The 27,128-nt window shown below is 40.1% G+C and overlaps 1 protein-coding gene and 1 long non-coding RNA gene across 10 annotated transcripts in view; one reads left to right on the plus strand and one right to left on the minus strand.

Annotated features, from left to right (window-relative positions):
* The first annotated feature begins 271 nt into the window (after nt 1-271).
* Nucleotides 272-16,910, plus strand: LOC112397699 (uncharacterized). 3 transcript variants are annotated; one of them, XR_003002859.1, is made up of 6 exons: nt 272-734; nt 2,832-2,882; nt 6,479-6,661; nt 14,296-14,439; nt 15,028-15,124; nt 16,782-16,910. It is a non-coding gene; the product is annotated as an uncharacterized LOC112397699 (long non-coding RNA). The 3 variants fall into 3 exon arrangements; XR_003002858.1 differs by lacking the exon at nt 2,832-2,882; XR_003002857.1 differs by lacking the exons at nt 272-734; nt 2,832-2,882 and having other exon boundaries at nt 4,660-6,661.
* Nucleotides 15,669-27,128, minus strand: part of CDC42SE2 (CDC42 small effector 2) — a 112,663-nt gene continuing 101,203 nt past the window's right edge. For all 7 annotated transcript variants that reach the window (XM_024741938.1, XM_024741912.1, XM_024741963.1 and 4 more), the window contains 2 exons: nt 18,816-18,932; nt 15,669-18,231 (listed from right to left, as the gene is read on the minus strand). In XM_024741938.1, the coding sequence (XP_024597706.1) occupies nt 18,834-18,932 (99 nt within the window). In that variant the 3' untranslated portion in view covers nt 15,669-18,231; nt 18,816-18,833. The remainder of the gene's footprint in view (nt 18,232-18,815; nt 18,933-27,128) is intronic.

Here is a 27,128-nt window from a genome sequence, read left to right on the forward strand (position 1 = left end):
AATGATAATCACAGCTAATGCACTCATCATCTCACACAGTTACCTTTTTTTGTAGTGAGAACACTTAAGATCTACTCTCTTAACACATTTCAAGTTTACAATTATGGAAAACAGTATGGAAGTTCCTCAAAAAATTAAAAATAGAACTGCCATATGACCAAACAACCCCATCTCTGGGTATATATCCAATGGAAAAGAAATCATTTTTTCAAAGAGATACCTGGCCTCTCATGTTCATTGCAGCATTATTCACAGAAGCAAGATACGCAAACAAGCTAAGTGTCCATTGATGGGTGAATGGATAAAGAAAATGTATGTGTGTGTACATATACATATATTTTTTTAGTTTCTTTTGCAAGCTCACCTTCCTCAAATTTCTTGCTAAATGATGTAATTCCTCAAAAACAAAAAAAAAAAGTAGAACAAGGTAATTTCTTAACGATGTTTCCAGATATGTCTGCAGCATAGTGAAATATTTCAGAAGACTCCTCCTTCACAGAGGTAATGAAATGGAAGCATTTCTAAACAGAAAATATGGAATTTTAGACAAATTCTGTTTGGATAATCTTCAGATGATAATGGTCAGTGTGGATACAGCTATTTCCTAATACAGTGTTTGTACATCTGGACATAGGATTTGGAATACTTGATGAGTGGTGTTTTTTTCCAGGGCTCCCAAAGGAAATCTTCCAGAAAATACAAATGGCCCAACTCTGAACAGGAATGGAAAGCAGGTAATATATATAAAAGCCAATTAAAGCCAATTAAACTTCTACAGTCTACACTGAACAACATACTCCAAAGACTCCTGGCAGCTGCTCATCCTTTCTGACTACTTGGTATTTTTGATCTTCCTAACTTTGACCATTTTGGTGGGTGTATAATGGTGTTTTTCTGTGGTTTTGATTTCCCTTATTGTTAATGGGGTTGAGCTTTTCAGATTTGTATGAGCCATTGAATTTGCACTGTTATGAAATGTTTTTGAGTTTATTTTTTCTTAGCAATTTGTAAATATTCTTTATATATTCTAGATATGACTCCTTCATCTGTTATATCTGTGGCAGATATTCTCTCTCCCTCTGTGGCTTGCTTTGTCATAGCCTTAGTGGTGTCTCTTGATGAAGGGAAGTTCTTAATTTTGAACTAGAGAAATTTATTCTTTTCCTTTATGGTTAGTGCTTTGTTTGTGCTCTATTTAAGAAGTCTTTCTGTACAACAACATATTTGTGTTATCTTTTAGATACTTGGATGTTTTGCCTTTTAAATTTAGCTCTGGAGTATATCTGGAATAGGTTTTTGTGTATAGTGTGAGGTAGATGTCAGGTTTTATTCTCAGATCTACAGATTGTTCCTGCACCATTTATTGAAAAGATAAGTCCTTTTTCCACTGCACTTCAGTGATATCAGTTGTCTATATGTTTATAAGTGTATCTGGGGTCTGTGTTCTCTTTTATCAGCCTATTTGTTCTTCCATTCCCCAGTACCACATTGTCTTAATTACTCTCTTATTATAATACATATTAATATCTGGTAGAGAAAGTTTTTTGACACTGTTCTTTTTCAAAAACATGTTAACTATTCTTGTATCATTGTATTTCCAAATGAGTTTTACAACCAGCTTATCAATTTATATGCACACATACAAACACGCACATGCAAACAATTGTGGTTTTGAATGGGATTTTCTTACCAACTTGAAGAAAATTAACACCTTCATAAAATTTAGTCTCCCTATCTGTGAACTCAGTATATGCCTCCATTTATTTCGATTTTCTGTTGCTCTATTTTATTGTTGTGTGTTTAAGGGCTTTCATATTTCTCATATAAGGTTTATTTTTAAGTGTTTTAAGTATTTTTTGTTTATTTTTTTCTCTTGCTTTATTTTTTAATTAATTTGGCTGCATTGGGTCTTCATTGCTGTGCACGGGCTTTCTCTAGTTGCAGCAAGCAGGGGCTATTCTTGGTTGCGGTGCGTGGGCTTCTCATCACGGTGGCTTCTCTTGTTGTGGAGCATGGTCTCTAGGTGTGTGGGCTTCAGTAGTTGTGGCACGTGGGCTCAATAGTTGTGGCTCACGGGCTTAGTTGCTCCATGGCACGTGGGATCTTCCTGGACCAGGGCTTGAATCCGTGTCCCCTGCATTGGCAGGCAGATTCTTAACCACTGTGCCACCAGGGAAGTCCCTCTCTTGCTTTACTGAGTTATATACTTGGCAAATAAAAATTGTGTATGTTTCATTTTTATTTATTTAATCCCCTTTCTTTCTCAACCAGATGCGTACAGGGGTTATCTCAAGCAGTGACTACATTTTAAAAAAATATGTTTATTTATTTGGCTGCATCAGGTCTTAGGTGCGGCATGCTGGCTCTTCATTGTGGTGCGCGGCTTCTCTCTAGTTGTGGTGTGTGTGCTCCAAAGCATGCGGGCTCAGTAGTTGCTGCACGTGGGCTACAGAACGCGTGGGCTCAATAGTTGCGGCACACGGGCTTCTCTCTAGTTGTGGGGCTCTCTAGTTGTGGTGCACGGACTCTCTAATTGCGGCACCCAGGCTCCAGAGCGTGCAGGCTCAGTAATTGTGGCACGCAGGCTCTCTAGTTGTGGTGCACGGGCTCTAGAGCGCACGGGCTTAGTTGCCCCGTGGCATGTGGGATCTTAGTTCCCTGACCAGGGATCGAACCTGTGTCCCCTGCATTGGAAGGTGGAGTCTTAACCACTGGACCACCAGGGAAGTCCCTGTGTATATTTTAGATGTATGTCTTAGTCCATTTGGGCTGGTGTAACAAAATGTCATAGTCTGGGTGGCTTATAAACAACAGAAATTACTTTGTCACAGTTCTGAAGGCTGAGAAGTCCAAGATCAAGATGCTGGCAGGCTTGATGTCTGGTGAGAACTTTTTTCTTGGTTCATAAATGGTGTGTCCTCACAGAACAGAAGGGGTGAGGGATCTCTCTGGGGCTTCACCCTCATGACCTAGTCACCTCCAAAGGCCCTACCTTTTTTTTTTTTTTTTTTTTGCGGTACACGGGCCTCTCACTGTTGTGGCCTCTCCCGTTGCGGAGCACAGGCTCCAGACGCGCAGGCTCAGCGGCCATGGCTCACGGGCCCAGCCGCTCTGCGGCATGTGGGATCCTCCCGGACCGGGTCACGAACCCGTGTCCCCTGCATCGGCAGGCGGACTCTCAACCACTGCGCCACCAGGGAAGCCCAGCCCTACCTTTTAATATCACCTCCAGAGATTAGGATTTCAACATACAGAATTGGGGGTGGGGGTCATAAACATTTAGTGTGTAGTGTACACTATACAGTGTGATGATTTGATACATGTATACATTGTGAAATGATTACCACAATTACGCTAATTAACATATCCGTCACCTCACATAGTTACAATTTATGTGTGTGGTGAGAACACTTAAGATCAACTCTTTTACCAAATTTCAAGTATACAATACAGTATTACTAACTAGTCACCATGGTATACAATACCACTCCAGAACTTACTCATCCCACATAACTGAATCTTTGTACCCTTTGACCAACATCTCCTCTCTTCCCCACCCCGCTCAAACCCTGGCAACCACCAGATTCCACATGTAAGTGAGATCATGCAATATTTTTCTATGGTTGGCTTATTTCACTCAGCATAAGGTTCATGCATGTTGTCACAAATAGCAGATTTTTTTCTTTTGTAAGGCTGAATAATATTACTCTGTGTGTGCGTGCAGGAAAAGTATGTGTATGTGCACATGCCCCATAGTTTTTATGAGTTCATCTGTCGACGGACACTTAGGTTGTTTTCAGATCTTGGCAGTTTTGTCAGTAATGCTACAATGAACATGGAGATGCAGATACCTCTTCAGCCAACAGTCCACAAGAAGCCGGAGCCCTCAGTTCTACAAGTTAATGAATTCTGCCAACAACCTGAATGAGCTTAAGTGACTTTTTCCCTAGTTAAGCCTCCAGATTCAAGCACAGCCCAGTTGACACCTTGACTACCCAGCCAAGCTGACCCACTGAATTTCAGACTCCTGATGCACTGAAACTGTGCTAGTTTAAGCTGTTGAATTTGTGGTAATTTACTGTATAGCAAAAGATAACTAATATATCGTTTGTTAGCTGTATGACCTTGGGGAGGCTGTGTATGTTCCCTGTGCCTTAGTTCTCTCATCCTCAAACCAGGTTAACAACAATAACCTATCCCATAGGCTATGAGGATGAAATGAGTTAATGCAAGCACAGTCCTCTGGCAATGCCCAGCCCCCTAGAAGTTTTCTCAGTAATTATGAGCTGTTTATCCCTGCCTTTCTCTGTCTCCCTCCCTCCCTCTTTTCCCTCTTCATACCTCAGTAGTTTTTTACCCTGATTCTTCATCTCATCTCCTTTTCTAGAATTTCATTTCTGTGCCTAATATAGTCTTGGCTGGCCAATACCTCCTTTATCTAATTGTCATTTATCGGACAACCTCAACTATTCTAAATATAATCAAGATACTCCAGGGCTTCCCTGGTGGCGCAGTGGTTGAGAGTCCGCCTGCCGATGCAGGGGACGCGGGTTCGTGCCCCGGTCCAGGAAAGTCCCACATGCCGCGGAGCGACTGGGCCCATGAGCCATGGCCGCTGAGCCTGCACGTCTGGAGCCTGTGCTCCACAACGGGAGAGGCCACAACAGTGAGAGGCCCGCGTACTGCAAAACAAACAAACAAAGATACTCCAAAACCAAAATGATTCCATGTAGAAAATACATTAAATTTATATTCTTGACTTGTTAATGAGACTCAGAGCTCTCTTGTTCCCTAAACTAAAGCACACTGGAAGTCAGAACTTAAAACTGTGAGTGGAAAACTTGAGAGAAGCATATTCATAGAGATAAGAATGTGATTAAGACAACCTGAGAGGGGAGGAACCTGAAAACTCTAAAAGGCAGAGAACTCACAAAGCAGTTGGGGGCAGCAACAGGCTGCAGCTCAGGGATCGCTGAGGGTTATCACTGAACAAATGCTGGACAAGACACTCATTCTCTCTTAAATTTTGTTTTCCAAATTTGTTTATAATGACAGTATTGTCATTAAGAGAGCCTCAGATTCCATTCTACACTAATGAGAACAGAGTGTGAATTTTATATTTTCATGCTTGAGATATGTATGATATAATATTAGAAATATGTAATACTTCAAAAAGATTTAAAGTTGTTAAATAAAACCCACAATTTTAAAATGCGCAAAGGACTTGAATAGAAATTTTTCAAGGAAGAGAGAAAAATGGCCAGTAAGCACATGAAAAGATGCTCAACATCACTACTCAAGAAGGAAATGCAAAAAACTACAATATACCTCACATCCATTAAGATGGCTATGCTCAAAAACAACACAAAAACTAGAAAATTACAAGTGTTGAGAAGGATGTGGAGAAACTGGAACCCTGTGCACTCTTGGTGGGAATGTAAAATGTGGTTCCATCCCCGATGGAAAACAATATGGAGGTTCCTGAAAAAGTTGATAACAATACAACCTCTAAAAGAACTGAGAGCAGAATCTCAAAGAAAGATTTGTACACATGCATTATTCACAATAGCTAAGAAGTGAAAGCAACCCAAATGTTCATCGATGGGTAAATTCATAAATAAAATGTGGTATATATGTAAATGGAATATTACTCAACTTTAAAAAGGAAGGAAATTCTGATACATGCTACAACATAGATGAACCTTGAAAACAGATGTTAGGTTAAGTGAAATAAGCCAGTAACAAAACGGCAAATACTGCTATGATTCTGCTTGTGTGAGGTGTCTAGAGTAGTCACATACATAGACACACAAAATAGAACTGTTATTGCCAAAGGCTGGGGAGAGAAAAATAGGGAGTTCGGTGTTTTGCAAGATGAAAATGTTCTGGAAGTTGGTTGCACAATAATGTAAACGTATGTAACACTAATGAAATGTGCACTCAAAAATGGTTACAATGGTAAATTTATGTTTGTGTATTTTACCACAGTTTTTTTTTTTAATGCCCTGCAGAAATCTAACCCAAGAAGGATTAACAAATGAAATAGTTGTGGTGGCTGCAGCTAGAGAGGGAGAGGGAAACTCATAGGCAGTAATAGAGGGTTTCAACTCCTTTGAGACCAGAAGTATGTTGAGGGCAGTTGCACATACCTAATAAACCCAAACTCCAAATGCTCTCTCCTCCTGTGTCTCATCCATAAAACCCCCTAGGGCACTAGAGACCAAGTTGCTAGTCAGCACTGAGATTTACACCAAGGGCAAAAACTCACAGGGAAACTTACCCTTAGGTTTTAACTCCAGCTTGTCAAGCACTCATCTCACTAAAACCCTGGGGCTTCATCATGCTGAGGAGCTGACAAACTTGAAAGCAGTTATTTTTCTGTCTTCACCAAGGTTAGATATGTAAATCCTATTTGAGCTCAGGGCTTCCTTTGAGAGGCAGAGTAATAAGATGGACCAAAGAACTCTTTCTGTTCCAGGAAGCGCATGCAGGGGACAGATGCTGGGTTGTGGTCTGGAGATCTGCTGAGGACCCAGGTGCTCAGGATGGCAGGAGGCTGGGAATCCTGTGTGGACTCACTGCTTGGAGCTGAACACTGAACCTGCTTTCTGGCTTCTGACCTCCCCAAAGCCCGCAAGCCCACTGCAGCCTGGACCTCAGGGTAGGTTCTGCTGCTAGGCTGTTCCTGGCATTCTGGGTTACTGCTTATTTTCTTTTCAGTATTTTTAATTTTCCAATTTAAAAAATATTTTGTGTTGGGTCATCCTGAACCCTGTCCTGCCGACACCTTTTGGCTTAAAGAGTATGGCATCTTCCCAGGTCTCCAGGGTCTGGAATGCAGTGTTGGGTCTGGGCTTCTGAGGAGCAGAAGGTTTGAGGCTTCAGAGCCAGGTATTCTCTCTCCATTCAGGTGACAGTGGAGGAGAGCCGGAAGTCCAGCAGAGTGGCTTAGAATCCTCTCTTTTCTGCCCTTTGTCTGTCTTCTCATCTGTAAACCTCGTCTCCTTTGAGATAGGCACTGGCAAGCAGCTGAAGGATGCGGACTTAACCCCTGTTCTTAACCCCACTCCTGCATTTTGCCCTACAAGGCTTCCTGACTTTCCTTGTCTTAAAACAAGTCTTCATTCCTTTTATTTTTTACTTATTTTTTTGAATAAATTTATTTATTTTATATTTTATTTTTGGCTGCGTTTGGTCTTTGTTGCTGTGCGCGGGCTTCTCATTATGGTGGATTCTCTTGTTGCGGAGCATGGGCTCTAGGCACGTGGGCTCAGTAGTTGTGGCACACGGGCTTAGTTGCTGCACGGCATGTGGGATCTTCCTGGACCAGGGCTCGAACCCATGTCCCCTGCATTGGCAGGTGGATTCTTAACCACTGTGCCACCGAGGAATTGCCCCATTCCCTTTTTAAAGGCAACTATTCCTTTCCCAATCCATGGGGTTTGTGTGAGACTGCAAGTCGCCTCATACACGTGTGTACGTGTTTACATGACTGCACGCGGGCCAGTGTGAGGCATTCCTTGGAATTCCTAGCATGTAGGTCAAGGCCAGCTCCTGTATGACCCCATGACATTCATCATAAACTGTAAGACTTCTATGCCCAGTTATTGGCTATTTGACCTTGAGCAGGTTATTTACCCTCTAATCATCTGTCCCATCATCTATGACATTGGGAGAGTAAAAGCTCTTATTAAATAGGATGGTTTTGAGAATGAGCCAAGCCCACGCCTAGCAGGTGACTGGTGTTTACTAAATGTCTCCTCACCTTCTCCCTCCGGTGTCCCATCTTCTCACGTAGCCCCACAGCCAGGCCCTCCTCCCTTCCATGAGGCAAGGCCTGCAGTGTTTTGGCAATCTGGAACCAAAGTCTAATGAATAAGCCAATAATTGAACCTGTACTGGAAGTTCCACCTTCTGTGTTTCTTAAAATTGGAAAGAAAATAGAGATCATACTTTTGTTAGTATTTTTACCGCCTATTTCACCAGAAGCCTATGCTGCTGATTTTCTCTGTACAGTCCTTGTAAGTCCTTCATTTTATGAACCACCAAGGGTGTCGTTGAGCTAGACTGACATACCTGCTGTTCTCTGGTTGTTCACTGTACCTGAGAGCTGCAGAGACTGCGAGGCAGGAGAGAGCTCTCCACAGAGGTCCCCACTACTGAGCAGAGAAAGGAGGGTGCCAGAATCAGGGAAGAGTAAGCACAGCCTGCATTCTAAAATCCCAGGTTAAGCAGGTCTGTCTAATCCTAGAACACGTTGTGTTTGACACTCACTGATTTCCTAGAGTAACTGGCTGGGCTGCACTGGGGTCTCCCCTTCCTTAGTGCCAGCACGCTAGGAGAGGCCCACGTCCACGTCACAGAATTTTTTTTTGCACATGGTGTTTTTCACATGGGACACTAGGTCAACATCTATGTCCAATCCTGTGTATGGTATGAGGCGTTAATGGAAAACATCAAATGGTCTTTCCGTAGATATGCATGATGCGTTTATCCCTTAAGTCCCTGCTATGTGCCGGGCACAGTGAGGGTGCTCCGTATGAAGCATTAGGTATCACCTTATGAGTGGCATCTAGCAAACAAAGACCTCGTGTGTAATGGCTTTTACAGCCTGCGTGGAACTCCTACAGCACCTTAGTCCTGAGGTATTGGGCAGTTGCTGACATGGCCTCTTTTGGGGTCTTTGGTTCTTGTGATGGTCATGTTCCCATGAACCTTTTTAATAAGATGTCAATCCTGAAAGCATCATTTCTGGTGGCACAGCATGTTGGGCACAAGTGATCTCAATTAGAGTTTATCCCAAGTTTGCACTTAGGAGGAAGGAATAGAGAAAAGGATGTCAGGTGGTTGATTTGCATTTCTCAGCTGTATGTCCAAGTCTACTTGGAGGCAGTTCTCAGTGGACACTTGATTAGAACGTAAATGTCATACTTTACTTAATGTTTCCCTTCTCTTTATTTTCCCACTCTGCTCTTGCCTTTGATCAAGTTCACCTAATCTGTTCTTTGACTTTCTAAGAATTTGACTACCCGATACACCTCACAGAAGTGGAATTGTTACCGACCCAGGCCCTTGGACTCTTTAATCAATAGACATTCATAAGAGGCCAGAGAATTTCAGGCAAGGCATTACTGGGGCTCATGTTGCAGCACGAGGGAGTCAAAGCAAGAAACAGACATCCTTGCCCACTCCCCAGGAGGAAATGCTTGGGTCCTTAAATGGGATAACGGGCAGGTCCATGGGTTGGGCAGGAGGCAGAGCTTAGGTGGTCTGTTCCCCTTGGTGGTGCCGTGTGCAGGGATCATGTACAGTACCCTGCTTTTGCTCCCGGCACCCCCAAAATGGCGGACTTGCTCACTACTGCCTCCTCACAAAGCTCGTATAGTGGTCATGATGCCCCAACTGCTCCTGTATGCAGTTATTTTTAGTCACTTATAGTTTCTTTGTATCCTACTGCTCAAGGAGATGTTTGTCCAGGTGCAAGCACTCCAGTAGAGGATCCCAGGTCCCAGCCTATCTCAGCATCACATCCTCAAAGTTCATTCACATTGTTGGATGTGTCAGATTTTTTTTTTTTGCGGTATGCAGGCCTCTCACTGTTGTGGCCTCTCCCATTGCAGAGCACAGGCTCCGGACGTGCAGGCTCAGCGGCCATGGCTCATGGGCCCAGCCGCTCCGCGCCATGTGGGATCTTCCCGGACCGGGTCACGAACCCGTGTCCCCTGCATCGGCATGGTTTCTTTTTTAAGGCTGAATAATACTCCATTGTTAAGTATATACCACATTTTATTTTTCCATTCAGCTGTCGATGAACACTTGAGTTACCTCTACATCTTGGCTGTTGTGAATAATGTTGCTGTAATCATGAGTGTACAAATATCTCTTTGAAACTCTGCTCTCAATTCTTTTCTATATATACCCAAAAGTAAGATCATATGGTAGTGTTTTCAATTTTTTGAGGACCCTCCATAGTTTTCCATGGCATTTGCACCATTTTACATTCCCACCAACATGCACAGGGTTCCAATTTCTCCATATCCTAACACATTATTTTGTTTGTTTTTGTTTTTACCACAGCCATCTTATTATGAGATGCTATCTCATTATGGTTTTGATTTGCATTTCCCTCATGATTAGTGACGTTAAGCATCTTTTTATGTGCTTATTGGCCATTTCTCTTCTTTGGAGAAATGTCTATTCAAGTCCTTTGCCCACTTTTTAACTGAGCTGTTTGTTCTCTGTAATTGAGTGGTAGGAGTTCTTTGTATATGCTGGATATAACCTTTTATCAGATATAGGATACATAAATAATGTTCTCCCATTCTATAGGTTTCCTTTTTATTCTGTTGATGGTATTTTTTTGATGCACACAAGTTTTTAATTTTGAAGGAGTCCAGTTTTTCTCTGTTTACTTTCGTTGCCTCTGCTTTTGGTGTCTTATCCAAAAAAATGATTGCCATATGCACTGTCATGAAGCTTTTCCTGTGTTTTCTTCTAAGAGTTTCATAGTTTTAGGTCTTATGTTTATGTCTTTGATCCATTTTTTGTATATCATTTAAGGTAATGGTCTGCTAGTCTGAATGCCTGTATCCCCCCAAAATTGATATGTTGAAATCCTAATGCCCTATGTGATGGTGTTAGTAGGTTGGCCTTTGGAAAGTGCTTAAGTCATGGAAGCTCTGCCCTGAATGGAATTGGTGCTCTTATAAAAGAGGCTCCAGAGATATCCCTTGCCTCTTGCACCATGTGAGGACACAGCAAGGTGGCACTGGCTATGAGCTAGGAAGTAGGGCCCTCACCAGAAGGCAACCATGCTGGCACCTTGATCTTTGACTTCCCAGCCTCCAGAATTATAAGAAATAAATTTCTGTTGTTTATAAGATACCCAGTCTGTGGTATTTTGTTGTAGTAGCCTAAACATACGATGACATGGTTCATCTTTATTCTTTTGTATGTGGATATCCAATTTTCCCAGCACTGTTTGTTGAAAAGATTGGCTTTAATCCATTGAGTGGTCTTAGCATCCTTGTTGAAAGTCATTTGACCAGACATAGGGAAGTTTATTTCTGGGCTTCCTATTTTAGTGGTCTATATGTCTCTTTATGACAGTACTACACTGTTTTAATTACTGTAGATTTATATTGTTTTAAAATCAAGTGTGGCACCTCCAACTTTTGCTTCTTCAACATTATTTTGACTCTTCAGGGTCCCCTGAGAGTCCATATGAATGTTAGGATGGATTTTTCTATTTCTGGAAAAAAAAATGCCACTGGGATTTTGATAGAGTGCATTAAATCTGTAGATCATTTTGGATACTGCTGACATCTTAACAGTATTAAGTCTTTCAATCCATAAACAGAGGATGTCTTTTGTTTGTGTCTAATTTCTTTCACTAATGTTCTGTAGTTTTCAGCACAGAAGTCTTTTGCCTCCTTGGTTAAATTTATTCCTAAGTGTTTTATTCTTCTTGATTCTATTGTAAATGGAATCGTTTTCCTAATTTCCTTTTTTGGATTGTTCATTGTTAGGGCACAAAAACAACTGATTTTTGTGTGTTGATTTTGTATCTTGCCACTTTGTCAATTTATTTGTTCTAACAGGTATGTGTGTGAGCTGTAATCTTTAGGGCTTTCTACATATCAGATCATGTTGTGTGTGAAGCAAGGTAACTGCCTTTTAATTCTTTTTCTTGTTTAACTGCTCTGGCTAGGACTTCCAGTTATTTTGTTCAGTCAAAGTGGTGAAAGCAGACATCTGTGTCTTGTTCCTGATATTAAAAGAAAAGCTTTCAGTCGTGTTCATCATTGAATATGAATACCACCTGTGGGCTTTTCATATATGGTCTTCATTTTGTTTATTTCCTTCTACTCCTAGGTTGTTGAGTGTTTTTATTGCAAAAGGGTATTGAGTTTTGTCACACTGAGATGATCAAATGGGTTTTTATTCACTGTCATTCTGCAAATGTGGTATATTACATTGATTGACTTTATTGAGCCATTCTTGCACTCCTGGAATAAATCCCACTTGGTCATCATGTGTAATCCTTTTGTCATCATGTATAATTCTTTTAATGTGCTGTTGAATTCTGTTTGCTATTATTTTGTTGAGGATTTTTGTATTGCTTTCCTCTTGGTGCTTTTAAGATTGTCTTTGACTTTTTTGATAGTTTGATTAAATCTTGGTGTGGGCCTCTCTGGATGTATCCCACTTTGAGTTGTTGAGCCCCTTGTGTTTATATTCCCATTTTTCCCCTCAAATTTAGCATGTCTACAGCCACTCGCTCCCTGTACCTTTTGTGCTATGTTCTGAATGGTAGTGTGCCCCCTGGAGTTCATGTTGAAATTCTAACTCCCAAAGGTGATGGTATTACAAGGTGCAGCCTTTGGGAAGTGCTTCAGTCACAAGGGTGTAACTAAAGAATGGGATTAGCGCTGGATACAGGAGACTCCAGAGAGCTCCCCAGCACTCCCACCAGGTGAAGATATGAAAAATCTGCATCTGGCAGAGGGCCCTCACCTGACTGTTGCTGGCACCCTGATCTCAGAATTTAAGCCTCCAGAACTGTGAGAAGTAACTTTGTTGTTTATAAGCCACCCAAATCTGGGGTATTTTGTCATAACATCCCTAACAGACTAAGCTTTTATTCACTATTTCTGAAAAGTAAAATATTGTGGGTGTTGTTTCTGGTTTTCGTTAAAAACAATATGTCCTGACACTGCCTGAACATGCTGCAGCCAACAGTGGTCCATGCACCTCATCAAAGGTGGACGGGCCCTGGGGAGCTCAAAGCACAGAGCTAGGGTCTAGGGTAAAGGATTCAGTCAGCTCAGACATTTGAAAGGCACACAGATTTTTTTTTTTTTAACATCTTTATTGGAGTATAATTGCTTTACAATACACTTGTTTATTTCCATTTCTCTAGGATTTATGTCAGTGTTCTGCCTATGTTTTCCTCTAAGAGTTTGATAGTGTCTGGCCTTACATCCATTTTGAGTTTATTTTTGTGTGGTGTTAGGGAGTGTTCTAATTTCATACTTTTACATGTACCTGTCCAGTTTTCCCAGCACCACTTATTGAAGAGGCTGTCTTTTCTCCACTGTATATTCTTGCCTCCTTTATCAAAGATAAGATGACCATATGTGTGTGGGTTTATCTCTGGGCTTTCTATCCTGTTCCATTGATCTATCTTTCTGTTTTTGTGCCAGTACCATACTGTCTTGATTACTGTAGCTTTGTAGTATAGTCTGAAGTCAGGGAGCCTGATTCCTCCAGCTCCTTTTTTCGTTCTCAAGATTGCTTTGGCTCTTCGGGGTCTTTTGCGTTTCCATACAAATTGTGAAATTTTTTGTTCTAGTTCTGTAAAAAATGCCAGTGGTAGTTTGATAGGGATTGCATTGAATCTGTAGATTGCCTTGGGGAGTAGAGTCATTTTCACAGTGTTGATTCTTCCTAGCCAAGAACATGGTGTATCTCTCCATCTATTTGTATCGTCTTTAATTTCTTTCATCAGTGTCTTATAATTTTCTGCAGGTCTTTTGTCTCCTTAGGTAGGTTTATTCCTAGATATTTTATTCTTTTTGTTGCAATGGTAAATGGGAGTGTTTTCTTGATTTCACTTTCAGATTTTTCATCATTAGTGTATAGGAATGCCAGAGATTTCTGGCACACAAAGATGGATGTGTTTACATGGCTTCAATTAGGAACATTAAGAAAAAGGTAACTAGGGGCTTCCTTGGTGGTTCAGTGGTTAAGAATCCGCCTGCCAATGCAGGGGACACAGGTTTGAGCCCTGGTCCAGGAAGATCCCACATGCTGGCCTGTGCGCCACAACTACTGAGCCTGTGCTCTAGGGCCCGTGAGCTACAACTACTGAGACTGCATGCTACAACTACTGAAGCCTGTGCACCTAAAGCCCATGCTCTGCAATAAGAGAAGCCACTGTGATAGGAGGCCTGTGCACTGCAACTAGAGAAAGCCCATGCCCAGCAATGAAGACTGAACACAGCCAAAAATAAAAAGAGAAATAAATTAAAAAAAAGAAAAAGGTAACTAACTAGGTCAAGCTCTGAAGATTTTGAAAGAAGTATCTTACTTGCTGCTGCTGTAAAGGAGCAAAAACAAAAGTAAAAACCAGTGCCTGGGAGTTCAGTGTATTCACCTATCTGAAGCTGGTGAACTGAGGAGGTTTAGTGAGGAGTAAAAGCTCTAGTTGTTAACAACTCTGGAGCTTGGAATTAGAGGAGAAAATTTTGGGTTAGAATTGACACTTTTTACTCTCTTCCTTTTATCTTTCAGTGAGACTAAAATCATCCTTTCTTTGGTACCACTCTTACACTAATTGTGAAGTCCCAGATCAAACATTTGGATCTTCTTAGGAAGTATCTTTTGGACATCAAAGGCAGATCAGCTAGAACACTATCAAGATGATGCAATTGAGAGGTAAGGGTAGGGTCAAAAGGAGCCCAGAGGTAGGAGCCCAGAGGTTGCTTGTATCTGTTAAAAGCATTTAAAAAACAACAGAAAACCCCACAACAAAACCCTCATCTCAGAAACATCCTGAATACTCAATGTTTAGGTGCAAAAATATTAAAAGATTAATAACATGAGTCACTTAATGGTTTAAGTTCTCTTATTGGACCAGTCTAGATGGAAGACAGACAGTAGTAAGCTGAAAGTAAAAATTTCAATTGCTTTCTTACTAGTCTACTAAAAGTATCTTTTAAGCACAGGGTATATATGAATTTTGTAGACTTTTGCATTTTCACAATTTTAGCAAATTCCAGTCTATGTCTCTGACAGTTTTTTTATAGATTTGTCCTACTTTTTTGTGCATTTTATGCATATCCTTTAAAAACATATACTCAAAATAGAGCGCCTAATTAATATACAACATGAGTTTCTTCACATACTTTCATCTTAATCCAATTTCCCTTTAGAGCCCTTGGCCATGAGCTGAGGACAAAGGTTACTGTAACTTCTTGAGATATTGTTTCCTTGATACTTTGCTCATTTATTTTTCTATTTTAGAATATTGTGTGGCAATTCTCATGATACAGCCAAACCTAACTGACCTATTCTCAGTACCTGACCAATGCATTAAAGAAAGAGTCTCAAACAAGATCTGGTGAGTATATAGAGCTTTGTTCTAAATCAATCAGTGTTTCCCAGCTGTAGCACTGTGACATCTCTCTCTTGTGGGGGCTATTTAGTGGCCTCCCAGGGGTAGAAGGGGTGTCAAACAGCACCCCTTCCTTAGTTTCTGACACCAAAAATAATATCTTCAGACATTTTCAAATGTTTCCTGGGGAACAAAACTGCCCCTGATGGGAACAGAGCAAACTGCCCATACATTCTGTGATGATGGACATAAATTCTTACTTTTATTTTTACTTATTTAAATCCTACATACAGTGTGAGGACAAATTGCTTCAGCATGGAAAATTGAGGGGGTTGGATACCTCTGTTAAAAAAAAATGGGGGATTTTTGTATTTTTCTTCCTACTTTTAAATGTTTGGAAGTAGGAGTTTGTAGGTTCATTCTATTAAATTGTAAGATGATATTACAAGTGTAGAAATTTTCAAAACACATAGTTGCCATAACTAAGAAAGGCTAAAAAGGTGATATTTATTAAATAAATATCTCCTTGAAAGAAAAGAATTAACCAAACCAGGATTGAAAAACATTTATTGAAACAAAATCAAATACTTACTTTCTTTTTATTATCTACAAGCCAACACTGAACTTACTTTATTCAAGAATGAACACAATGTACAAAAAAAGTATGCTTATATTATAAAAATATGTCAATTTTTTCTCCTGGGTGCTGAGAAGTCATTTTAAACAAAATCAAATCAAGGCAAACTTGCTCTCTATCAAACTTGCTCTCTATAATAGAACTGCTATAATTTAATAACAAAAGTGAAAGCTAATATATACTCACAAAGTATCTTTAAAGGCCCACTGATAATGCTGCATTGGAAATGCTGAACCCAGTCACCACAGTTCACATTTCCAACCTGTGCTCACTGGCACCACTTCAGGCCTACATCACGGGAAAGCACCTCTTTTTTACAGAATGCATGTCATTAGTTAACAGTTGTTAGCATGTATTTCAGCAAAGTATTAACAGTCAATCATATTTAGTTAGCTTCAATTTTCACACATTGTTATGGGGAGCAAATGACCTCCCAAGATTAACGAACCCATTTATCCAGGTGGGACCTGCTAACTCCATAAAAACTCTGTGTCCAAGGTTAGTATCTTAAAATTGTTGGTAATTATAATTACTGGCACCTTTCTGGGCATGTGTTCTTGCACACAGTGTGGCTACCTGTGCCTGTCAAGTCAGCAGCAGCTGCAAAACAGAGGCTGAAGAGCGCAGCCTTCGGCCTACCATGGAGCCATGCTCCAGTGCTCACTAGAGTATTCGGCCCTTGGAGAATCAGGAAAGTGAGTGATTGGGAAAAAGAATCAAATCATGAATTGGGGAAAAGGGACCATGCCTCCCTGTATTGTTCTAGGAGTTATAAAATCTGTACTAAAGTCAAAGTCAGAATAGAAGTAGACTACATAGCATCCAGCACTGACGAGGCCTTAAAAAGAGCTTTCACACTGCAGTGCTCTGTCTGGCTGAACAGAATGACAGTGGTACTCAGGCAAAATCCAGAATGCAGTATCAACACAATTAATGACATAAGATGAATTCAAGTTTGGAAGTTATTAAACTGCAAAATGCCTATTTTGACTGCTCAGCATCTAAGCATATGTTTTTCCTTGACAGTGTCTCTGGGATTGACACCTACGAAGACTCAAAATTGAAGAACTATAAGGACTGAGTATTCTAGTGCCTGCTGTACTGGGTAAATTAAATCCAAAAGAACGGGGGGAAGAAATGCTTCCATGTTTTGCCTATATAAACCCAATATTTAGTTAGTTACCTGTTTCACAAGAACCTGTGACTAAGGTGAAGAGAAATGATCTCTTCCTTTATACAATTACCTAATTTCTTACAGCTTTCTAAGTCAGTTTTCAGTTAAGCACCATTTCCTACATGAACTGTTATTCCTACCAAATGCAACTGTTTGTTACATAGGGCTGAACTGGACATAATTTAAACATTTTCATGAAAAAACAAACCACTAATTGGCTTAACACTACACCCTTATCAGGAAGGAGAAGCATTTACAGAAAATACAGTTTGTGAAGAATAAACGTATTTTGGAACCTGAGCCAAAGGTTTCTCACCAATACCTTAATAAGTCACCGTGCAGGTTGTTTTCACAGGCAACAACACAGCCAGGTCAACTGTTGCTCCTGGCAACTTCCATTGTCCCAAAATATGTGGAAGATGGAGAAGCCAATGACTGAAATCCACAGTTAGGAATACAGGCCAAAAGCTCAACAAACTGCTACTGGAAGCAACTGGATACCATAATATTAGACATGTGAACACAGAATGAGCACACAAAGAAATGAACAGCTGCTAAGATCACAACGCTCAGAGTCAGACCCAATGAGGGTATTACCACACACACACAGATACAGCTCACCACACCTGTCTACAATCCCAGGCCCTTGCTCTCAAATAAATATATCGAACATTTACAACAGAATGAATGCCTTATGATGCAAGCTATTCTTATAACTCTAAATAAAAGTCATACTTCTAAAATAAGCTACAAATTGCTTTTTTTGTGTGAAACTGATGTGACTTGGTGCCACAGCTAACCTTTCTCTCATAGCAGCAGTATCATCGGCCCGTGGCAGCAAGGAAATGTTCATTTCTGGCATCCCATGGGCTCCCAGACAGGCAACTTCAACTTCATAAAGCATGCAGATACTACTCTGCTGAAGTTTCAAATGAATATAAGTGATCATTGTGCTTATGGATCTCATACCTTCCAAAATATACATAAATGGTGACAAATTAAAATAGCAGTTCTTTGCTTACCAATAAGGCAGAGGGCATGGAGGTGGAAAGAGAAATTGTTAAAAATGCGGGAGAAAATGCAAAACAGTGCTAGCATTCACAAAAAAGATCATGCTAAAATCAGATCCACATTCATAAAAATCAATCATTAAGCCACAATCCAAAGAACTCTGTCCATGAGTCCAAAGGCATGCATGCCAGCTGAAGGAAATGCAGGATTCTTCTGACAACAGTTTCTTCAGAGCAGAATAGTAACGTGTCACTGGAGTAATCACAACAGGGTGAACAAGACGCCATCCCACTTTTTTGCAATTGAAAAGGAAAGAAAAGTAATCACAATAAAAAAAATTAAACAACAGTGGAAACAAAACATAGACATTCACAGTGACTTATAAAACCAAAGCATAATCCAAATGATTTTTACCCTTTAGGGGTTCATGCCTCTTAACAGTTCTCTTTTTAATTTGAAAACTTTATAATGAAAGATTTATCCGTAATGGTATTAAATATAAAATCACTACACATGGGATTTCATGCCGTATCAATACTCAGTAACTTCACTCATGTTTAAAGGACACATAAGAGACATCTTGTCACTAGAATCTCAAAGCCTCCCCCCAAACAAGATGTCTTAAAGCATTTAAAGTTTCTCATAAGGAAAACCACCACCTGAAACTAATATTCAAAATGCAGTAACTGCCTAAGGTCATCACTTGGCCAACTGAAGTATTTTTACCTTTTCTAGGAAGTTCACAGTTTTTAAAACATAAGAACAAGATATTTATTTTTTAACCCCAAGATTGAACTAAGGCTGTTTACGTCATCAGCTGTTAGTTAGTGGCCATGTATGATGTGAACTTCCAGCCTGTGCTCTGAGGTACTCACTGGAGGAGGGGTCCAGGGCTATCCTGCCTTCATGTCCACGAGCTGCATCTGCACATTGGCAGCCATGCCACCCCCGTAGCCTCCCTTGGACTGCATCTGGTTCTGAATGGAGCTAACCTGCAACAGGACAAGAACAGAACCAGTCAGGAACTAGGGCCACTGCAAGTAAGCAATTCTTGCCTAATATTTTAGCTGGGCTGCTTTTCCCAAAAGGGTACCTTTTATAGACTTAAACTTGTTCTCATTAAAGGCAAAATGCTGAAGCTAGTGACTGAAGCATTTTTTTTGCCACAACTCCCTCTTCACCCATCCCCCCACTCCTGCAACTTTCTCCACTTGGCAATTACAAAAACAAAGTTTTGTAATTCATGAGGCACTTGGAGATGAACTCAACTTTGTCCCTCAAACACCTTAATTTACAAACACCTCACATATATGATCACCTCAATTACCTGGATTAGAATCAGATTCAAAAATAAATATGAATGAAACTAAACCAGAGATAAACTTTAAAAGTCCATGTGGGACTTCCCTGGTGGCACAGTGGTTAAGAATCCGCCTGCCAGTGCAGGGGACACAGGTTCGAGCCCTGGTACAGGAAGATCCCACATGTCGTGGAGCAACAAAGCCCGTGAGCCACAACTACTGAGCCTGTGTGCTGCAATTACTGGAGCCCACGCGACTAGAGCCCATGCTCTGCAACAGGAGAAGCCACCGCAATGAGAAGCCTGCGCACTGCAATGAAAAGTAGCCCCCGCTCACCACAACTAGAGAAAGCCCGTGTGTAGCAACGAAGACCCAATGCAGCCAAAAATACATAAATGAATAAATTTTTTTAAAAGTCCATGTGGTAAAATTTACATACTTAATACAGTCTTAGTATAGTCTGATAAAGTGAAAAGGAGTATAAGAATCCAAAGACTTGGAATATTCAAAGCAAGTTTAGCCAGAGGCCACACCCCAGGAGACATATGAGCCCAGGGTGGAATCATCATTCTCTCCAGCTTTTATCACGTGGTTAGAGCCCCTGAACTTGGACTCATCCTCTGCCTGAGCCTGCCAACATCTCCTTAACAGCCCTCAGGGAACAGGCTGGTCTCAGGTTTACAGGATGGCTTCAAAATATGACATCATGTAACCCTCACAACAACACCAGGAAGAAGCAGTAGACAGTGAACCTGTGAAACCCTAGGCATCGTATCCTCAACCCTGATAAAGGCAGAACTCCAGGCCTGTGCACTCATTTTCTCTACCTGCAACCTTGCTGAGTGGCCCCAGGAGTGCCATATACCCTCCAGGACTTCATTAACCAACAAAAAAACCACATAATTTTATATGTACCAATGAAGTTTCCTTGGAATAGGACATAAAAATGGTGCAGTTAAAAGCAAGCAATTGCCAAACAACCAAGAGAGAAACACAGATCCACCCTGTCAGCAGACAGGGTGCCTAAAGTCATACTGAGCTCACAACCACCTACAGACACACCTCTTGACACAGCACTGCCCACCAGAGGGATAAGACCCAGCTCCTCCCACCAGGAAACCTCCAGAAGCCTGAGGACCACTCTCACCCACCAGAGGGATAAGACCCAGCTCCTCCCACCAGGAAACCTCCAGAAGCCTGAGGACCACTCTCACCCACCAGAGGGCAGACACCAGAAGAGGAGCTATGATACTCCAGCCTGCATAAAGGAGTCCACAAAGAAGGTGAGACAAAATGAGATGGCAGAGAAATATGTTTCAGACGAAACAACAAGATAAAAACCCACAAGAACAACTAAATGAAGAGGAGATAGGCAACCTACCTGAAAAAGAATTTAGAGTAATGATAGTAAAGATGATACAAAATCGTGGGAAAAGAATGGAGGCACAGATTGAGAAGTTACAAGAAATGTTTAACAAAGAGCTAGAAAATGTAATGAACAAATAAAGATGAACAATATAATAACTGCAATGAAAAATACACTAGAAGGAATCAACAGCAGAATGACTGAGGGAGAAAAATAAGTGAGCTGGAAGACAATGTTGGAAATCACTGCCACAGAACAAAGAAAAAAGAATGAAAAGAAATGAGGACAGTCTCAGAGACCTCTGGGAAACATTAAAACATACCAACATTTGCATTATAAGGGTGCAAGAAGAGAGAAAGGGCCCAAGATAATATCTGAAGAGATTATAGCCGAAAACTTCCCTAACATGAGAAAGGAAACACTCAAGTCCAGGAAGCACAGAGTCCCATAAAACATGACCCCAAGTAGGAATGCACCAACATGCATATTAATCGAACTGATAAAAATTAAAGACAAAGAAAAAAATATTAAAAGCACCAAGGGAAAAGCAACAAATAACATACAAGGGAAACCCCATAAGATTATCAGGTGATTTTTCAGTATAAACTCTGCAGGCCAGAAGGAAGTGGCACAATATATTTAAAGTGATTAAAGGGAAAAACCTACAACCAAGAATACTCTACGCAGCAAGGCTCTCATTTACATTTGATGGAGAAATCAAAAGCTTTACAGGGGCCTCCCTGGTGGCACGGTTGTTAAGAATCTGCCTGCCAATGCAAGGGTTCGATCCCACATGCCACGAAGCAACTAAGCCTGTGTGCCACGACTACTGAAGCCCACATGCCTAGAGCCTGTGCTCCACAACAAGAGAAGCCGCTGCAACGAGAAGCCCACACTGCATCCAAGAGTAGCCCCTGCTTGCCACAACTAGAGAAAGCCAGCACGTGGCAACAAAGACCCAACACAGTCAAAAAATAAAAAGGCTTTACACACAAGCAAAAGATACGAGAATTTAGTACCACCAAACCAGCATTATAACAAATCTGAAAGGAACATCTCTAGGTGGAAAAGAAGAGACCACAACTAGACTCAAGAAAGTACGAATGGGGAAGTTCACTGGCAGAAGCAAACATAAAGTAAAGGTAGGAAATCTTCCACACACAAACAGAATATCAAAACCAGCAATCATGAGGAGAGTACCTATGCAAGATATTGGAAATGCATTTGAAATAAAGATATCAACCATTTAAAACAATCCTGTACATACACAGACTATAGCAAAACCTCATGGGAACCACAAACCAAAAATCTAGAATAGCTACACACACAAAAAAGAAAAAAGCAATCCAAACACATCACTAAAGACAAGACATCAAGGGACTTCCCTGGTGGACCAGTGGTTAAGACTCTGCACTTCCATTGCAGGGGCCACAAATTCAATCCCTGATCTGGGAACTAAGATCCTGCATGTCGCTCAGCATGCCCCACCAGCCCCCAAAAAAGAGAGAAAGAGAAAAAAATAGACATTAAATCACAAGAGAATAAAAGAGGAAGGGAAGAAAAATGACCTTAAGAAACAAATCCAAAACAATTTAAAAAATAGCAAGTACGTACATATCAATAATTACCTTAATGTTAATGGATTAAATGCTCCAACCAAAAGACATAGACTGGCTGAAACAAAAACAGGACCTATATATATGCTGTCTACAAGAGACACACTTCAGATCGAGGGACACATGCAGACTAAAAGTGAGAGGATGGAAAAAGGTATTCCATATAAATGGAAATCAAAAGAAAACTGCAGTACCGATACTCATATCAGACAAAATAAACTTTAAAATAAAAATATAGACTGTTACAAGACAAAGAAGGACATTACATAATGGTAAAGGGATCAATCCAAGAAGATATAATGATTACAAATATATATACACCCAACACAGGAGCACCTCAATACATAAGGAAAATGCTAACAGCTATAAAAGAAGAAATCGACAGTAGCACAACAATAGTGGGGAACTTTAACACCTCACTTACACCAACGGACAGATCATCTAGACAGAAAATTAATAAGGAAACAAAAGCTTTAAATGACAGAATAGGCCAGATAGATTTCATTGATATTTACAGGACATTCCATCCAAAAACAGCAGATATACTTTATTCTCAAAGGCACACAGAGCATTCTCCAGGATAGATCACATCTTGAGTCACAAATCAAGCCTTGGTAAATTTCAGAAAATTGAAATCATACCAAGCATCATTTCCGACCACAGCACTATGGGATTAGAAACTACAGGGAAAAAAATGTAAAAACAAACAAACAAACAAAAAAACACATGGAGGCTAAACAATGGTACTAAACAACCAATGGATCATTGAAAAAAATCAAAGAAGAAATGAAAAAATACCTCGAGACAAATGACAATGAAAACACAATGGTCCAAAGTTTTGGGGGTGCAGCAAAAGCAGTTCCAAGAGGAAAGTCTATAGAACTACAATCGTACCTCAGGAAGCAAGAAAAATCTCAAATAAACAACCTAACCGTACACCTAAAACAACTAGAGAAAGAACAACAAACAAAAGCCAAGGTTAGTAGAAGGAAAGAAATCATAAAGATCAGAGCAGAAATAAATGAAACAGACAGACAAAACAATAGGAAAGATCAATAAAACTAAAAGCTGGTTCTTTGGAAAGATAAACAAAATTAATAAACCTTTAGCCAGACCCACCAAGAAAAAAGGGAGAGGATTCAAATCAATAAAATTAGAAATGAAAAAAGAGTTACAACAGACACCACAAAGGACCATAAGTTGACTACAAACAACTATATGCCAATAAAATGGACAAGCTAGAAGAAATGGACAAACTCTTACAAAGGTACAATCTTCCAAGACTGAACCAGGAAGAAAAAGAAAATATGAACAGACCAATCACAAGTAGTGAAATTGTAGGGCTTCCCTGGTGGCACAGGGGTTGAGAATCCGCCTGCCGATGCAGGGGACACGGGTTGGTGCCCCGGTCCGGGAAGATCCCACATGCCACGGAGCGGCTGGGCCCATGAGCCATGGCCGCTGAGCCTGCGCGTCCGGAGCCTGTGCTCCGCAAGGGGAGAGGCCACAACAGTGAGAGGCCCACATACTGCAAAAAAAAAACAAAAAACAAAAAACAAGTACTGAAATTCACAGTACTGAAATTAAACAGTGATTAAAAAACAAGTACTGAAATTGAAACAGTGATTAAAAAACTTCCAACAAGCAAAAGTCCAGGACCAGATGGCTTCACAGGTAAATGCTATCAAACATTTAGAGGACAGTTAACACCTACCCTCCTGAAACTCTTCCAAAAAATTACGGAGAAAAGAACACTCCCAAGCTCATTCTATGAGGCCAACACTACCCTGATACTGAAACTAGACAAAGACACCACACACAAAAAAGAAAATTACAGGCCAGTATCACCAATGAATGGAGACACAAAAATACTCAAAGTACTAGCAAACTGAATCCAACAATATATTAAAAGGATCGTATATTATGATCAAGTGGGATTTATCCCAGGGATGCAAGAATTCTTCAATATCTTCAAATCAATCAGTGTGCTACATACACCACAGTAATAAACTGAATGAAAACCATGTGATCATCTCAATAGATACACAAAAAGCTTCTGAGAAAATTCAACACCGACTTATGATAAAAGCTCTTCAGCAAGTGGGAACAGAGGGAACCTACCTCAACATAATAGAGGCCATATATGACACACCCACAGCTAACATCTTTCTCAACGGTGAAAACCTGAAAGCGTTCCCTCTAAGATCAGGAACAAGACAAGGATGTCCACTGTCACCACTTTCATTCACAACACTTTTCGAAGTCCTAGACCCAGCAATCAGAGAAGAAAAAGAAATAAAAGGAATAAAAACTGTCACTGTTTGCAGATGACATGATACTATACATAGAGAACCCTAAAGATGCCACCAGCAAACTATAATCAATGAATTTGGTAAAGTAGCAGGGTACCAAATTAATGCACAGAAATATCTGGCATTCCTATACACTAATGATAAAAAATCTGGAAGAGAAATTAAGGAAACACTACCATTTACCATTGCAACAAAAAGAATAAAATACCTAGGAATAAACCTACTAGGGAGACAAAAGACCTGTATGCAGAAAACTATAAGACACTGATGAAAGAAAGTAAAGATGATACAAACGGATGGAGAGATACCATGTGCCTGGATTGGAAGAATCAATATTGTGAAAATGACCATACTACCCAAGGCAATCTACAGATTCAACGCAATCCCTATCAAATTACCAATGACGTTTTTCAGACAACTAGAACAAAAAAATTATTAAACACACAGAAGACTCCAAGTAATCAAAGCAATCCTGAGAAAGAAAAATGGAGCTGGAGAAATCAGGCTCCCTGACTTGAGACTAACTACAAAGTAACAGTAATCAAAATAGTATGGTAAAGGCACAGAAACAGAAATAGAGATCAGTGGAACAGGATAGAAAACCCAGAAATAAACTCACAAATCTATGGTCACCTAATCTACAACAAAGGAGGCAAGAAAGCTACAGTAATGAAGACAGTATGGTACTGGCACAAAAGCCAGTACAGATCAATGGTACAGGATAGAATGCCCAGAAATAAACCCAAGCACATATGGTCACTTAATTTACAACAACAGAGGCAAGAACATACAATGGAGAAAGGAGAGCCTCTTCAATAAGTGGTGCTGCGAAAACTCGACAGCTACATGGAAAAGAATGAAATTAGAACACTCCCAAAAACCATACACAAAAATAAACTCCAAATGAATTAAAGACCTAAATGTTAGACCAGACACTATAAAACTCTTAGAGGAAAACATAGCAAAAACACTCTTTGATATAAACCACAGCAAGATCTTTTTTGACCCAGCTCCTAGAGTTAACAGAAATAAAAACCAAAACAAACAAATGGGAGTTAATTAAACTTAAAAGCTTTTGCACAGCAAAGGAAACAATAAACAAGACGAAAAGCCAACCCTCAGAATGGGAGAAAGTATTTGCAAATGAAATAACAAAGGATTAATTTCCAAAATATACAAACAGCTCATAGAGCTCAATATCAAAAAAACAATCCAGTTAAATAATTGGTGGAAGACCTAAAAAGACATTTCACCAAGGAAGACATACAGATGGCCAAGGAGGAGCATGAAAAGGTGCTCAACATCACTAATTATTAGAGAAATGCAGATAAAAACTACAATGAGGTATCACCTCACACCAGTCAGAATGGCAATTATGAAAAAAGCAAGAAGGAATGGTGGTGAAAAGGGAACCCTCCTGCACTGTTGGTGGGAATGTAAATTGATACAACCACTATGGAAAACAGTACGGAGGTTCCTTAAAAAACTAAAAATAGAACTACCATATGACCCAGGAATCCCACTACTGGGCATATACCCTGAGAAAGCCATAATTCAAGAAGAGCCATGTACGACAATGTTCACTGAAGCACTATTTACAATAGCCAGGACATGGAAACAACCTAAGTGCCCATCATAAGATGAATGCATAAAGAAGATGTGGCACATATATACAATGGAATATTACCCAATAAAGATATCTAAAAAAACTGGAATTTTGGAGAAAAAAATCATAAAAAATTTAAAAAATACACAATGGAGAAAAGACAGTCTCTTCAATAAGCGGTGCTGGGAAAAACGGAGAGCTTACATGTAAAAGAAATAAATTAGAACACTCTCTAACACCATACACGAAATTCAACTCAAAATGGATCAAAGACCTAAATGAAAGGCCAGACACTATAAAACTCTTAGAAGAAAACATAGGCAGAACACGCTCTGACATAAATTGCAACAATATCTTTTGGGATCCACCTCCTAGAGTAATGATAATTAAAACAAAAATAAACAAATGGGACCTAATGAAACTTAAAAGCTTCTGCACAGCAAAAGAAACCAAAAGCAGTACAAAAAGACAACCCACACAATGAGAGAAAATATTTCCAAATGAAGCAACTGACAGGGATTAATGTACAAAATATACAAATGGCTCATACAGCTGAATATCAAAAAACCAAAAAACCAATTCAAAAAATGGGCAAGGAAGCAAGAAGAACTACAATCCTGCAGCCTGTGGAACAAAAAACCACATGCACAGAAAGACAGACAAGATAAAAAGGCAGAGGGCTATGTACCAGATGAAGGAACAAGATACAACCCCAGAAAAACAACTAAATGAAGTGGAGATAGGCAACCTTCTAGAAAAAGATTTCAGAATGATAGTAAAGATGATCCAGGACCTTGGAAAAACGATGGAGGCAAAGATGGAGAAGATGCAAGAAATGTTTAACAAAGACCTAGAAGAATTAAAGAAGAAACAAAGAGACGAACAATACAATAACTGAAATGAAAACTACACTAGAAGAAATCAATAGCAGAATAACTGAGACAGAAGAATGGATAAGTGACCTGGAAGACAGAATGGTGGAATTCA

Source organism: Neophocaena asiaeorientalis, unplaced genomic scaffold, assembly GCF_003031525.2.
Source record: "Neophocaena asiaeorientalis asiaeorientalis breed wild unplaced genomic scaffold, Neophocaena_asiaeorientalis_V1.1 scaffold387, whole genome shotgun sequence".
Classification (NCBI taxonomy): Eukaryota; Metazoa; Chordata; class Mammalia; order Artiodactyla; family Phocoenidae; genus Neophocaena; species Neophocaena asiaeorientalis.